This window comes from Ostrea edulis, chromosome 3 (assembly GCF_947568905.1).
Source record: "Ostrea edulis chromosome 3, xbOstEdul1.1, whole genome shotgun sequence".
NCBI lineage: Eukaryota > Metazoa > Mollusca > Bivalvia > Ostreida > Ostreidae > Ostrea > Ostrea edulis.
Window position 1 is genome coordinate 10,063,599 of NC_079166.1, and position 16,391 is coordinate 10,079,989.

The 16,391-nt window shown below is 35.6% G+C and overlaps 1 protein-coding gene across 1 annotated transcript; it reads right to left on the reverse strand.

The window, feature by feature from the left end:
* Positions 1-4,125: 4,125 nt before the first annotated feature.
* Positions 4,126-5,724, reverse strand: LOC125676724 (uncharacterized). The gene is made up of 2 exons (XM_056159012.1): positions 4,950-5,724; positions 4,126-4,493 (listed from the first exon to the last, which is right to left on the reverse strand). The coding sequence occupies exons 1-2, from the start codon at positions 5,722-5,724 to the stop codon at positions 4,126-4,128; spliced, it is 1,143 nt and encodes a 380-aa protein (XP_056014987.1).
* Positions 5,725-16,391: the final 10,667 nt, after the last annotated feature.

The following is a 16,391-nucleotide window of genomic DNA, read 5'->3' on the forward strand; positions in this document are numbered from 1 at the left end:
CTGATGAACCATGTAGACATGGAGAAAGCGCTAGCAGTAAATGATTGTTTTTTTTATGGAATGTGTCATTCTGATTTTCAATATTTATTTACAACTGTGCCGAATCAACTTCCAGTATATATATATATATATATGTGTGTGTGTGTGTGTGTGTGTGTGTGTGTGTGTGTGTGTGTGTGTGTGTGTGTGTGTGTGTGTGTGTGTAGTGGGATAAATCTCCGATATAATCTTCTAGAGTGCTCGACGTGGCCTCACGGTGCTACATAAATTGATGATCAGATGGAGTTCAATCACATAACATTTATTCCTCTACAGGCTGTTTCGTAAGGGGATGGTTTCCCCTCACTCATATTATAAAGAATTTCTCTAGAATACAAAGGTTGCACTTTTTTGAAATGTTTGAGTATGATGATGTTTTTCCTAAAATTTCCCACTTGATTTTGTAGTCTTTCAATGTCCATATGAATTTGCTGAGCTCGGTGGTATTCTTTTTCGTGGAATTACGGAATGAATGAGTGTGGTTGGCGTATCTTAATTTGAACTCGGTGTCTGCTAGTCCCACGTAGCTCTCTTCTTGTCCATTATCAGCTCTGACTCTAGCTAAATACACAATTCCGTGGGCGCGACATTCACCGTTGAGCGGGCATTGGTCTTTGTTTCGGCAATTACACCTGTTACATGTATCTCCGGTCTGGCGCACTTGTTTGATTGAAGCGTTATGCGAGTCAATTACATTTTGCATGGATGGCATACAGTTGTTTATATATACATATATACAGATAGATAGATAGATAGATAGATAGATAGATAGATAGATAGATATAGATATATTAATTTATATACAAAATAAATAAAATTAGACATGATTGTATACATTCTGATCCTCTACATATTAAAGTGTATCCTAGAAGAACGGAATATATATACAAGTCAAATTTTAATCAGTGTATGTGGTAAACATAAATCTAGAAATCATCACAATGTGGTAATATCCTCCAATGTTTAACCCGGCCATCACCCATATGTCATAGTTTTAGCTCTGATAATCGTATTAAAATACATCAAAGAAAGATTAATGTCAGGTGTGACAAGAGATGCAACTTATCCGTAGGACATTATCCATTTAACGATAGAACATTCTATCGAGTCCACACCCAGTGGGCTGTTGGTATTCACTACCTGGCATCTCATCAGACTATGCATGGATCTCTGCTATTGGCGTTACTGTTAGCACCACAGACGATTGTTTCATAAAGTTTGCGAAGTTTAGGAATCAAGTGCCTGTGGTTAGCCCCGACAATAATTTGCCAATTTGGCTCAAAATATCGCCATAGATTTGACGACAATATAAAATAAAGTATCTACTTTCTGAAGTCTCCGTAAGAAAAATTAGAAAAACAACTTTATCGGCGATAAGAGGCTCTATACACTCAATTCGACATTTTGTTTACATTGATTCTATGGGCGCAGCCATTACTCGTTTTTAGCGACTTTATCAGATTTTCGATAAGCCTTCCTTGGACTGTGAACAAATAGAGAAGAAAGGGTCAAGCCGTTTGTGGGGAGTCAGCGTATTAGGGGAGTGAGATAAAGGTATTTGATTAACTTATAAGCGTTTAAAAATTGTCAGAAAAGAGAGGGTGTAATAAATGTGTGATTTTTCAGTCTGACAGAGATTCACATTTAAGATAATAAGGTCTGAACTGTGCTCTGATAAAGAAACGCCTCCATATCCTCAATGAGGATATATCATCTTAACAATTCAAAAATTTCAAAGCAATCAAACATACATCAAATCACTTAATCAATATATAATATAACCACATCTTACTTGTACATTTGATGTAAGGCACATATATTGTATACAAGTTCAATAGTCAAAGTTATCAACATATGATAATCACCATTCATATTTTTGCATACATGTACCTATACAAATGTAAAGTATTTAATCGATTATTAATTGATTACGTCTTCAAAAATAGTTGATTACAGGGCAAAATTGAGTGTAATCTATTAATAATCGATTACACCAAATTCCTCTATTTAACCGATTATTAATCGATTACATTTTTAAGTAATCGTATCCAATGCCTGATTACTACAATTACTTTTCTGGTCAGCGAAGCTATAAATCTAAATTATCGTGATTTTTTTAGTCCAAATCCTGAATAACCCTGACAGAAATACCAGTTTTAAGGACAAATAGATTACACATGTATAACTAGGTGCTGTCATACGACAATAACACCCGCACGCAAGTGTTGGACTTTAAATATACTCTCCATCCAATTGGTGGATCCAGAGGGTTCGGGGTTGGATTTCCCTTTCTCTGGGACATTGTTGTATTTATTTTAACATTATACTGCTAACTTGTAAGCATTTTTTTCTTATACAATTTAAATAAAACATTAACTAGTACTCGATGATACACCTATTTATATTTACCGAGTCATGGGATATGATCTAGTGTAGTTTCTAGATTATCTTTCTGGATCCCCCCCGCTTTTCCATATCGCTAGATATATATGTGTATGTAGCAAAAAAGCCACAATATGATTTCGCCACTGCATACAATGTAAGATGAGTTGTAGATAAACGTTTTCGAACCCCATTGGGCCAGAGTGAAAATGTAAAATTCTGAAACCTATTGCACATCTACATGACATCACTTTTCAGCTCCTAGAATATCAATTCGATTGCAATATAAATGTTAACAGTTTTAGTGACACAAGCGGAACGGACGACGGACAACGGGTAATCAGAATAGCTCACTTGAGCTTTAAGCTCAGGTGAGTAAAAAAGGCACAGTGAAATTTTCTACGACCCGTCCTTCAGGATAGTGACGTATTTACATACAGATAAGACAAATACAGCTGCTATATCAGTCAATCCGGTGGTAATGAGTCCATATCCCTGACTTGTAATATTTAAGGTAACTTCATACTGGCAGTTTTATCTGATACAAGTGTTAAAGGTGCATTTATTTCCATTCATTAGAAATAAAACTAATAAATTATCAAATAAAATACATAGGTCATCACACTTTTTAAGATGCGAGACGTACATAAACAGAATCATATACCACCGTCAGAAAATTGCAATTTTCATTAAACAGCGTTATCAAAATTTCATACAAACTGGTTATGGCGATATTACAGCATTCATAACAAGTTCATGAAACTGTATCTTCACAAAAACATGCAAAATGTCTGTAAAAATAAAGGAAATCTATCACATAAGACTTGATAAAGAAATCAATAAAAACAGAGTTATTGCCCTTGGATTCAATATTTTAGAACGTATCATTGATTGTTCATCTATAACCTAGACTTTTGAAATAGTTTAATTCTTTACAATAACTATCGGAAAAGACTCCAATAAAATTTATGTTCCAATCATGCATAAATCTAAATAAATCATTGATTTTGCAAAATCTGATGACATCTCAGGAGGGTGGAATTTCTTTAAAGGTCAAAATTAACAGTGCAACATTTAAATCTGGACACGACAAAAGTCCGGAGTTTCGCCAATCCTTTCATTAACGATACAAATATAACCCTTCACAACAAATGATGGGATTTTATGTTCACAAGACATGCATCAAAATTTACACTTGTTACAAGTATATTGTAGTTATTAAGATATTTCACCTGAAATAAAAAAAAACTCCCATGGGATTTTTATGGGATTTTCACTCCCTTAAGTACTCTCAAAAAAAAAAAGGTGGGAAAAAATCGGTGGGATTTTTTTTCTTCCGAAGGACTTTAACTCCCATTTTATAACTTAATATGGCATACAATGTCCCATAAGAGAAAATGTACCATAATGAACATAAAATGGGAGTAAATATCCTATTTGAGCATGAATGGGAATAAATATCCCAAATAAAACACAGGGTAGGGATTTTTATCGCATGAATATAGTAATAAAACAGAAAATTGTATCTTCAAGAAAAAAACTTAATGCATAATTGTTTAAGCTTTGCACTTCACTACTTTCAACGCAATTCACCACATTTATCTGCACAAAAATATATACGCCTCATTTTGTCAGAACTCAATATATGGGCCCTATCAGCGCTTCGCCCGGCCCGGTATACACTATAGCTTCAAGGCAGCCCTTTTACTGCCCCCTGTCCCCGTTCAGAAATTTCTCGATTCGCCACTGTACCATATTCTTGGCTTTTATTATGACCCGCTGTTTACGTTTCAGTCTTGTTTGTCTGTCCGTGTTGAGTAGATATCGATAATTCACTATATGTAACTCTCCGTTTTCACACCCTACCCACAGATAACCATCCCTATCTAGAGCGACAGACGTGGGACGATATAGACCGTCCTCAGCAGTCATCAGAAGTTTCTGGAATGTCAAAGACTTGTCCAGGAGATGGATAGCGTTGTCGTTTTGGACAGCCAGTAAGATGTTGTTTTGCTTGTCTGTTGTCATTCCTGTCGTACAGAATCTAGATCCGGGATCAGTTCCTATGGATCCTGAATAAGTTTTTATTTGTTTACGTAGTTTTAAATCAATTAGTTCGACAATGCTGGACATTTTTAAGATACAGTTGTTTTCATCGCTGGTTTTCATCAGACTCCAGTCGTTAGAGGCATAATTGGAACTATAATTAAATGCCTTCAATATTACACCAAATTCATCAAATAGATTAACTGTAAAGTACATGCATTTACCTACATACCATCCCTGTGATGCACATGCATACGCTTGATTCCCGCCTGAACTCACGGATCCGAAAGTCTCGTTACTTTTTGTGGTGTACACAAACGTTGTGACCGTATTACCATCTGAAATGCGTTTTATTTCTTTGAAGTTTCTCGTCACACATAATACATCACCGGATGTAGGTATGTGAGCAACCTGGTGAACGTTGCACAAAATCGTTTTCAAATAAAAATCATTTTTATTGAAATTACAAAGGTACACTGTACCTGAACTCAGAAGAAACGTTTGAAGGTTTTGCAAAGGTATGATGTCTTTTATTGATTTTGTACGAAATGTGCACCTATGTAAACCCTCACAATCATAGAACTCCTCTTCATCCTCTTCCATCTTCTTTGCTTTTTCAGCCTCATTGAAAGAAATTTCATCTGATGACATTTCCGTTTCTGATATTTTCCCAAATATATCATTTAAATATCTACTTGACGATCCTATTTCAAACCCAATCAGATCAGACGTTTCATCGCTAGACGACTCGTTTGCGTCTACAAGACCTCGCACTGCACAATTGATGCGTATGATTTCCAGATTACATCTTTCAGATTCGAGATGGATGTCTCTTTCTCTCATTTTGAGTAAAGCGGAGATAATATTTTTTTTCTCCTTCAAATATTTGTCCCGCTCTTCCCTGAATTGAATGATCATATCCGTCAAATTTTCCCTCCAAATTCTCACTTTTGCAATGATTTCTTCTTCTCTGTCGATAACATTTCGGAGAAGATCTTCTGTGTGCTGAGCTAACCGATCCTGCTCTCCCTGTGAATCGACAACGAGTCTCTCTAGAAATTGTATTGACTTTTCATTCTTTAAAACCCCTTGCAGTTCCTGTTGATGAAATTCAACCACTTCTGATACGTTACAGAGTTTATGTCCAGCGTGATCATGTGTTATACAGTCACAACACAGGAGATGGTCACAGTCTTTACAAAACAGCGGTAACAAGTCATTAGAATGGACGGTACATGTCAGGTTTACATCCGCCATTTTCTATCGATCTGTGACAGATATCAGTAGGACGTCTCATATATGGCAAGCCGACTGAGTCAAAAATGTTTTGATGGTGATAATTACACACAACCATTAGCAACAAGCTTATACAGCTATGGTAAGAGGGTTTACATCAGAACAATGCATGTTTACAGATGATAACAAACTCCATATATAAACGAATATAAGACACATGTATTACAATATATATAGAACAATAGATTTAAACAACACCTAGCACCTAAAAGTATCGGATCCACAAAGTCAAATACGAAAATTATATAAAGCGCTGAAATTACCAAATGATTTTGATTAAAGATTAATCCAATTTCTATGATCAAAATAGAGGCTTCATGGCAACCTATCATTGGGTCAAATGCTGTCTGACGTGTTTCATACCGATTGTTGGGCCGTTCTTGGCACACTGATTTGGACTACGGATAAATCCTTTTACCTGATCAGGATATTGGGCTCACGGCGGGTGTGACCGGTCGATAGGGGATGATTACTCCTCCTAGGCACCTTATCCTACCCCTGGTGTGTCCAGGAATCCGTGTTTGCCACCTAAGTATTTTGTGTTGCTTATAGGAGTTATGATATTGATCACTGTTCGTTATCTTTGCCTTTCATGTAACAAGTTAACAGGAGATGTTTAGATATCGTATTACTGTTCATTACTTTCAACTCTTTTAACTTATGCTTATCGGATATTGAAATATTATTATTCAGTTTTTATAGACCATGGATATTCTATTTTATCAATTCAAAAAGATAAGGAATAGTGATAAATCTCAGAATTTCTATAAGTCATACGAAATTAACAGTAGGGTACATGTAAGCACGGATCCCTGGAAAATACAAGGGTAAGACCAGGTGCCTAGAAGGAGTAAGCACCCCCTGTTGACCAGTCACACATAGTGAACCCCACATCTTGATCATGTGAAGTGTAATCGACAGTCATGATTTTATGATGTTAAAATCAAAACGCTATCGACTTTGTATGTCGCTCTAGACAGGATAGATATGTTTTGGGTCAAGTGTGAAGATGGAATATTATATGCATCAAAACGGTAGGTGCACAGAGGACGTAATTCGGCATTGCAAAAATTTCAAAATTCTAAAAATCCTTTACTGTGATTAAATTGCATATAAAAAATCAAGAGAATCTATGCTTTCATCTGTTTCTCATGACGTTATACTCCTATAAACCTTTGCATCATGATACTATCAACTGAGTGAATAGTATACAGTTATTGACTGGGTTAGAGGAAAACAGCTGTTTTATTTCACCCGAGAACGGGTTTGTTGCCCGAAGCCGTAGGCTGGGGGCAACAGATGCGTTCGAGGATCAAATAAAATAGCTGTTGTCCGAGGACCCAGTCTATAAATGTTTTGTTATACACCTTCATTTTTAAAGGGTTTTTTACGAGATGCACATGGTTTGTTGACTTCGAACTTTTAACAAGACAGTGTAAAATTTTGCGTACATTTATAAACGTATCCATTAGTTTTCTTTAAAAAAACATACCCAATATTCAAATTAATAATCAATCATTACATTTTTCGTATTCCTGCTTAGCGTTTCATTTAATAAATTCTGTATTTCATCATCAGTTAAACCATTGCGTACACAAAGCAGCAGACCGATAACCACATGACTTGCATATCCAATGAAAATAAGTCTGGCTATTGCCCGGTCAACAGTTTGTAAACCATGAGAGTGAGAATCGGTTTAACAGTTAAAATATTGGTTCTAAATCGTATTAGTTTTATATAGGAAAGAAAATTAAGGTGTATAGCAATCTTCTTTATCGTGTCATACTTTATATGTTACCGTAATCAAATTAATGTAAACATAATTTTAAGTGTACATATATATATGCGTTAAAGCTATGAACTGTTTGGGTCTTGGTAATAAACAATACAATACAATCCCTGAAGTTTTGAATCCATCTTTTATGGCTTGTGGTCATTTTAAATCCATTTACTAAAATAGCCTCTGTGCTTATTTTACTAAATGGGGTATAGGAGTAAATGTATTATATCATTATCGATATTTAGCAAACAAAACAATTTGGATAGTGAACTTGAGCGATACGCACATTGCCTGTAAGAGGTCATACATATGTTGCATGTATGTGTACATGATTAAGAACGATGTGGGAGTGCATGTTTAAACATGCTTTATTCTCGGAAGATTAACAGTTTATGGATGTATGGATTTAATGAGTCCTCATGTTTACAATTTCATTTAGAACATTCAACAATATCATATTGATGAATTTTAAGAGAATCAAAGTATGACAATCATTGTTGTATATCTGACTCTGTTGATAATCCCAAATACGTCATTTTTTATGCAGTTGGTATTCCATAATGTCACTTAAGTGTTGAAGGTTTTTAATCGATCGATAAGGTTCTCTGTGTGTATGGACGCATAATATGTTATTGAGTTCAAACCAGGCTTCACATTCAGAGAATACACAACTTCATTTAAATTCAGAAAAGAAAATAATGGAAGCGTTACACAACTTACAAAACATGAAAGAATAAATGAAATCTTAAGGAAAGTGAAGGGGTGTTGCTAAAACGCGGAACGGAAAACGGAACAGAATTTAAGAATTAGAATGATTAATGTATATATAGCATAGATAAAAACACCAAAAATCGGAAGACAATACTTTATTATGATTAAAATCAAAATTTTGGGAATTTGTTTACAAGCGATAAAACATTTTTATCTTAAAATTCTGCATCGTTACTAGCTTGAAAATACGGATGTATATTTAATTGCTGTTATAAAATTTAGAAATTCATTTCAAAATGAAGGATTATCTCCCTCATGCATAGCTCTTATCCTTGGACGAATTTGGCTCCACTTGTTTGGCACGCTGTTTTTGGCTATATTTAGATCTAAAACTTCATAGTTATTTCGGATTTCAAACATTTCGGTTGAGCATCACTGAAGAGACATTATTTGTCGAAATGCGCATCTGGTGCATCAAAATTGGTACCGTATAAGTTTTACATAAATTGATTAAGCGAAGTACGAATTTACAAAGCGTTTTACAACAATTTTGAAATGTCGACATTGACAGATGTGTTAGTGAGCAGCGACACCTGAAGGGAAAGAACACACGCACTTTACGTGGTTTATATGCCCCCGGGTGGCAAAAGATCACTAACGCACCTTAAATTTACTTGTAAATTTACACATAATACCGTTTATGTTTGTACTTACAACAAGGAGTGTGCTATGTATATATAACAAAGACAATTCATGACCTCATTAAGTCAAAACGTTAAACATCTTTTGTTTGATATATCATTTTTTAATTAACAGACTTTGTGACCGCAGCACTCCAATCCTAAACCACAAACACCTGAAGTATGGATGTTTCTACCCTCTCCCTTTATGATAATTTTTTTTGGTGGCAATAATTTCTCTGACATGTTTGAATTCCCTGTCTATCTCATCCCTCTTTCGATTCATGTAATCGTTTCACGCTTTTTGTAAGTTTTAGAGATTGACCTTCTACCGTTATAATAAAATACACAAGGTATGCAACAAAAATTTGTAAACAAACTGGGGGTCCCCGTTTCGGGGCACATTTTCCAAGTAATTGCAGCGTTACCTAAGGAATTTTGGCGAGCGGCAGGTCAGGGAGATGTCATACTACAAGTCTCTTCAACTCAAAACCCATCTAATCTCTTTTATTTGACACAACCTTGCATGCATTGATCGGACAGGGCTTCATCTCTTCCACTGGCAGTCAAAAAGGAGGTCACAGAGTATATATTTATAAGGTGTTGTGTGATTGGTCCGCGAATAATCCCGAGACTAAGCAATGTCTTTGTGAACCAATCACTCGGCGCGTACAACAAATTCGTACAATGCACGCTAACTAATTAACTAGTGTAATGTGTAGCGGTTACCCAGCCAAGTGCTGATCACGATTGCTGTTGCTTATCGCAATTCACCTTTGAATTAGAACGCTTTACTCGATATAGTATTGCGTTGTGTGATGACACAATTGAATGAGACGATTGAACAGTTTGAATGACATGTGTGATGTAATACAACAAGAGTTTTCATTGGCCGATTACAGCCCGCCCACTTTCTCGAGTGGATTCAGGTGATCAGATGAGATGGACGAACTAGAAAAAAAATAGCTAGAGAACTGTAGCTCTTTGAAAAAATATTGTGACGGAACAGAGAGCTACAGATCCACCTCTTATAAAAACCTTCGATTTACGGGGTACAATAAGCTGCGCATGGTTGAGGCCCTGATATCGGTGTATTCTTGTATTGCTGTCTTATAAATTCAATATAAAAAAAATCTTAACATATTTTCCTACTATACTTGTGTCCAAACATACCTTCAAATATTCATTAAAGCCACACACGACCCGAAAACTCGCAGCTTCAAATGCTTTGATTTCGTTTGTTGACGTAGACATGTTAGGTAGCCGGTCAATTCGAACTCTGTTGCTATTGGTATCTATTCATAAAATTGGTTGTGAGTTATGTATTCGCTCTTCATTTATTATCAACACGAATAATTAATAGAAATTAAAATATATAGTTTCTGCAACGGTAAAATAAGCTCTTGGTCATCGAAAATGCTATATAAGGCCATTATGGTCCTTAACACTCGTGTGGCAGAGATGGGGACCGGCCTGGAATAAGAAAAGCCACATTGCCGTGAGTTTAGCTATTAGAATAATTATCATTTAATGGAACTGGGATGATTTATTATCTAAAATATTCGGCAAAAATATTTGAGGGGTATTAGTTCACATCTAGACACTGTTGTGCCAGTATGGAAATGAATCGGGATTCGAATTGACTGGTTACCTAACATAGCTACGTCAACGAACGCAATCATCAAAAGCTGTGAGTTTTTGGGTCGTATAGGGCTTTAATAAATATTTGAAGGTATGTTTGGACATAAGTATAGTAGGAAAATATGTTAGGAATTTTTTTATATTAAATTTATGAGACAACAACACAAGAATACAACTTTTTCTCTTTTCTCCTTTGAGATTTGTTTCCATCTGGCCGTCATGTTTTCAAATGTCGACTAAACTCCCATGTAAGGGAATTTGGGCGGACTTATACATATGGACCAATGAGAGTTTCTGTTGTATTTCGCAATTGTTTACAAACAGATTCAATTGTATCGTCAAGCAACGCAATAATATATCGGCCAAAGCGTTCTAATTCAAAGGTGAATTGCGATAACTTGCGTGATCAAGAGATAGACTCTACCACATCACTAGAAAGGCTAGCTCTCTAGCGAGGCAGTATAAGTACCCTCTTATACTGTCCGCTACACTTCCCCTCACTCGGGGAAGCTTCGTCCCGAAGCTTAGTGTGAGATCTCGCTGAGTGTTTAGCACCTGCTCAGTAACGACATCCTCCGTTCCCGACGACAACCACCGTCGTCCCCGGACGAATCCACGTCCGTACCAGAGCTCCGAAGAGACTCTACCTGAAGCAGGCCTCCCACCAAACACCACAGTCACTACGCTGCCACCAATTTGTAACGTGTAGCGGTCACACAGCCAAGTGCTGATCACGCTCGCTGTTGCTTAACTTGTGTGATCAAGAGAGACACTCTACCGCATCACTAGAAAAGCTAGCTCTCTAGCGAGGCAATATAAGTACCCTCTTATACTGACCGCTACACTAGGATTTTTTTTTAAATCGGGGTTAAGATTAAAGTCCGTATTGTGGTTAATTATCACAATATTTGGCGATCGAACTGTTTGAATTGATTACATGCATTATAAGCATAAGGAAGACAAAATGCATATAATTTTGTATATTTTTGAAATCATGAGATGTGTCCTTTTACGAAATGCAATCAGGGTACACACACACACACACACTGAAAATTCATTAATGGCATAAATCTAGGCTTGTGAATAAATGTCATTGTATCCTTTCAACAACAGAGGGGGTCAAATATGTTGCAATTTGGCCATTAATTATATATGCAAATGCTTAAATATGTCATCATTGTGTTGAAACAATGAATCTGTACAATACCATAATATTGTTCTAATTTCCACTTCTGAAACATGCCATTGCTACAAGGGGATTATCATATGAATTCGATTTTTTTAAATTACTTTTTTTCATTACTAGTAGATTAATATGCTGACAGGCTACCGTTTAAACAAGCGCAACTACACACATATTTTGTAATGCTCATGCTTTGGTCAGCAATTTAAAGCAACTGACGGTAAATAAATTGAAAAATAAAAGAACAAATATTTAAAATATTTGTGATTAAATACATACAACTTAACAGAATCAGAGTGAATCTGAAGCAATAAACACGTCAAATCATCAGAAAATGTGGATTCATGAATCATTGTCATCCTGTCAGTAATTCCTGCTCGAAATCTCCGATGTGCATTGACCTCGGAGGTCACCAGTTCGAAAAAAAAAAAAGCGAAAGAGAGGCTCTGAGCACGTGTCAGATTTGTAAACAATTTAACATGCCAATTCCATAGAAAATTCACTATCAAAATTTCATTTGAGTTGCACATTTGCATATTTATTGCTTTTTTTTTTACACTTATAGTACTTCTTGTCATTCATGAAGCGATGTAATATTTTAAACAAACGAAACGTGTAGTTACTCACGTCAGTTTTCATCTTTATATATGACGTCGGTCTCAGCAACCCGATTATGTTCGGCAATCATCGTTCCTATGTCCGTGTATACGACGCAATGGCGGTTTATACGAAACGCTCATTGTAGGTATGCTCTCAAACAATATTCCCTTGTTTATTTTGCTGAATTTTTCTTCAGATCTTGGTGATTATATCAGTTATACCGATAGGAGTTAATTGATGCATAATTGGATAGTTGCAAAAATGCCGTCAGTTACAGCTTGTATTGCTTTAAAGAATATCTATTTACTAAATACTAAGTACATGCATCAGATTACGCAGCAAAAACAGCCTAATTTATCAGCTCTCTCCCAGGGTTTTATATTCCTTTTTCATCACAACTAGTACGTCGTTCAAGTATATCTATGATATAAAGAGAATCTCTGGAGCAAACACTTAGACAATTGCATCAGGGGCGGATCCGTGAATTGCGGTTACGGGGGGGGGGGGTGTGCACTCTATTTGACATGGGGTCTGGATTTTACAGATTTTATAGGGCTTGCAATATGTCTCCTATTTTGTCACTTGTACTATTTTCTATCATTTTTTATAAGGTGAAATTAATAAAATGAAGCAAATTTTAAGGGTTTATGGAAACAAAATAAGTTCTCCCAATAAATTAATTCAAAAAATCAACACATTTTGTCATTTATTTCTGCGGGAGTGGAAGACATTATTGTATCATTTATCGTTTAGAACAGGGGCCAAATCCATAATTATGCAATTTTTGTTTTCTGTCTCAAATAGTAATTTCCATTGCTTACTCCTCCTATGCACCTGATCCCACATCTGTTGGGCCCAGGGGTTCGTGTTTGCCCTACTCATAATTTTTATATATGTATTCTTAGTGGGAATTATGAGATTAGTCACTGTTCGTTATTTTCACCTTTTCATTTCAAGACCTTCTTGATTCCTGGACATCAAGCAATCAAACTGAGTATTAATTAATAATGAAGTGAGGCTCTTCTACCAAAATCAGGAAATTAATGGCCCCTGGGTTATAAGTTCTCGTTCTAGGCCAGGGGCAAAATCCTTGAAAACAAAATAATCTTGAAAGTTAGTTTTACTTATGGACATCTAGCGGATCAACATGAAGAAGGGTGCCTCTAATAGAAATGTCCAACTCCTGAATCCATTGTTCTAAATTAGGATGAGATTTTTATTCAGATATGTTCACAAATGATAATTCTGTTTTTGTTGATAAATGTATTGACTCCTGTACATCAAGCTATGAAACTGAGTATATAAGAGAATCGTCAACGAAAATTGTGAAATTTATGACCTCTGAATTTGAGGATTTGGCGCTAAGGGTAGGGATGAAAACAAAAATTATGCAATCTTTCAAAATCTTTCTTACTCAAGTACAACCAGCATACCAATTCTGTACTTTATTAAGATGAGCAAGAATGCTTTACTACAAATATGAAGAACATGGCCCCTGGGTCAGGGGATTTGGTGATATGTTAGGGTCCTATTAGTCTAGCAGCATACCTCACCCGTTGGTGGGGGTACCCAAATCCGAGGTACAACATTTGTCCTCATAGATGAAATCTTTCTTTGGTATCTCTAGATAATGGAAATCCATGATGACATTGCGGAAAACCGGTGCAATTTAGAATATTTACATTTTTGTAAACATACCCCATCAAAAGCATGAAATTTTCATTCATGGCCCATAGTGTATATGTTGATCACCAAAAGACTCCCACAATATGTTATTTCGTAATGTTAAGGAGTATAAATGAAAACAAATATTTTTGTACATTTATTTAGTACCTTCACTTTGTACTTATTCAACAAAATGTGAATTATCTTGTAAAACATTGACCCTCGTTTTGAAAGTCGCAATTTATAAAAATGCCTCTAAAAACCTCATTCTTGAAGACATTGCCTTCAAACAAGTTTTAGAAATTGTCTGGATATCCACCACATGCTATCAGATCTTTGATTGTGAGATTTGTTGCTTTTGAATGAATCCAGATCACTCTTGGTCACCACTCACCCCAATCACAAAAAATCATCAAAATATTACTTTACTAAATATATAATCATATTTCTCAAATGCCTTACCAACAAAATACAGTATCATTAGTTTATTCGAAAAAATCGTGCAAAAAATTAATCTTAAGCATTGAAACCATGTACTAAAGGTAATGCTCTTCAGTTTACTAAGTACATGTATTATTTATTCAACTACATTTGCAATTTGTAAGGTACTTACGGTTTCTTCTCAGGAAAGTAATATACTTATATGTGATTTTTAATGCCTTTTTAAAGTAAACCACTTTACCCATCATATAACAAACTGTTTGAAGCTGAACTCAAAATAAAATAAAAGGAGAATACTATTCTGCAGCAGAGATCAGTCTTAAGAGTCAGCGGGAATTTTTAGATCCCCCTACTGTATAAAGCAATTGGTTGGTTGATTGACGAAAAGCTGTACAAAGACGCTCGTGAGTTTCCTTTTGAAGCTTGATACTTATCAATAGCACGTGATGTTACAACTCTATCGACAATCATCATGTCTCCAAAGCATCTGGGTTTAGCGGTCTACTTACACCACATGTTTGGAAGCCGCAGCTAGATAGATCTTCTCTACATTATGGGATCCAGCGTACATTTCTGACATCAGCACTCTTCATGTTGACAGACAGCAGCGTACCAACAATTTATATATCCCACTGGAGCTTGTCCCAATCAATGCCGGAGGAAGGCAGCTGATAACTGGGATCATAATGAGCAAACGGTTGATGGGGAAACGACCATCCATGCAATGATCAGCATACTTCTTCAACCCACCTCACATACAGCAAGAGACCATGAACAACGCATACAACGTCTTTAGACATCAACAAACTGAAAGGTTGATTAGCTACTACATATTACGTTTGTTTCTAAATCTTAAGTCTAATAATTTTCCAAATACAGGATAAAGTGGTCGAATGTTTTATATTCTGTCACAGACGGAGATCTGACAAAGACCAATAGGTATAAGAAACCTGCATTCAGACCTCAATCAATTTTTCATATAGTGAAAAGACATACATTCTATTAAGATATCCTTCTTTACATCCGCTTACGGTATCTATTGTATACCGAAAGAAGAATGAACAATTTTGAATGATTTAAACCGAAAAAATATTTATTGTAAAATTATGATGAAAGTGAAGCAGATCAAGTTCACATGACTGGTAGACAATTAGAAGTCGATACTTTTACACTTAAAACGTTTTTGAAGAGTTATATATCCTTGCTAAAAATAATGAAAGTCTAATATTCTAAACAGATGTTTAGTAAATGATTCCTTTCATTTCGTATTCAAATAAAGTTTTTGTAACTTTTTACCAAGATACTTGTATGAAATTATTATATCTTTATAGACTTCAATGACAAATTCTAGGTGAAATAAATCAAGCAGTAATCAATACTGTGTAAATTGTCATGGTGGGTTATTTTTGTTTAATACACTCTTTATTTATTAGATATGAACTTTGATCGTTATACATCGAATACCTCAATATTGTGAAGAGCTCCTACAATTGTGAGATCCGTAAGTTTCGGGCCTGGCGTAAGACTCTGTAGCAGGACAGAAAAGGGTATATAATGAAAATGTATCCGACATATATACTCCGCTTTAGTCCTGTGTCTTGTGAAGTGATATTGTCTAGATGTTATTAACATATCTATATTAAACCGTTTACTGGGGAGTTGTTGCATGTTGCTCAATTGATTATTCAAGTCCATAGGCCTCTTGGCATTATCATTTTACTATTTGTCATACTTAGATGCGTCAAAACAAAGGTTTAAAGTTATATATATTTACGAACGGATGCTTGCATATTAGTCCACAGATAATGATCCTTATTCCATGGAAGATGTTTTCTAGCTGCAATGGCCCCGTGGGGATCCGGGTTAGAATAGGTCCTCAATAGCCCTTATTCTCGTAAGAGGCGACTAAATGGGGCGGTCTTTCGGA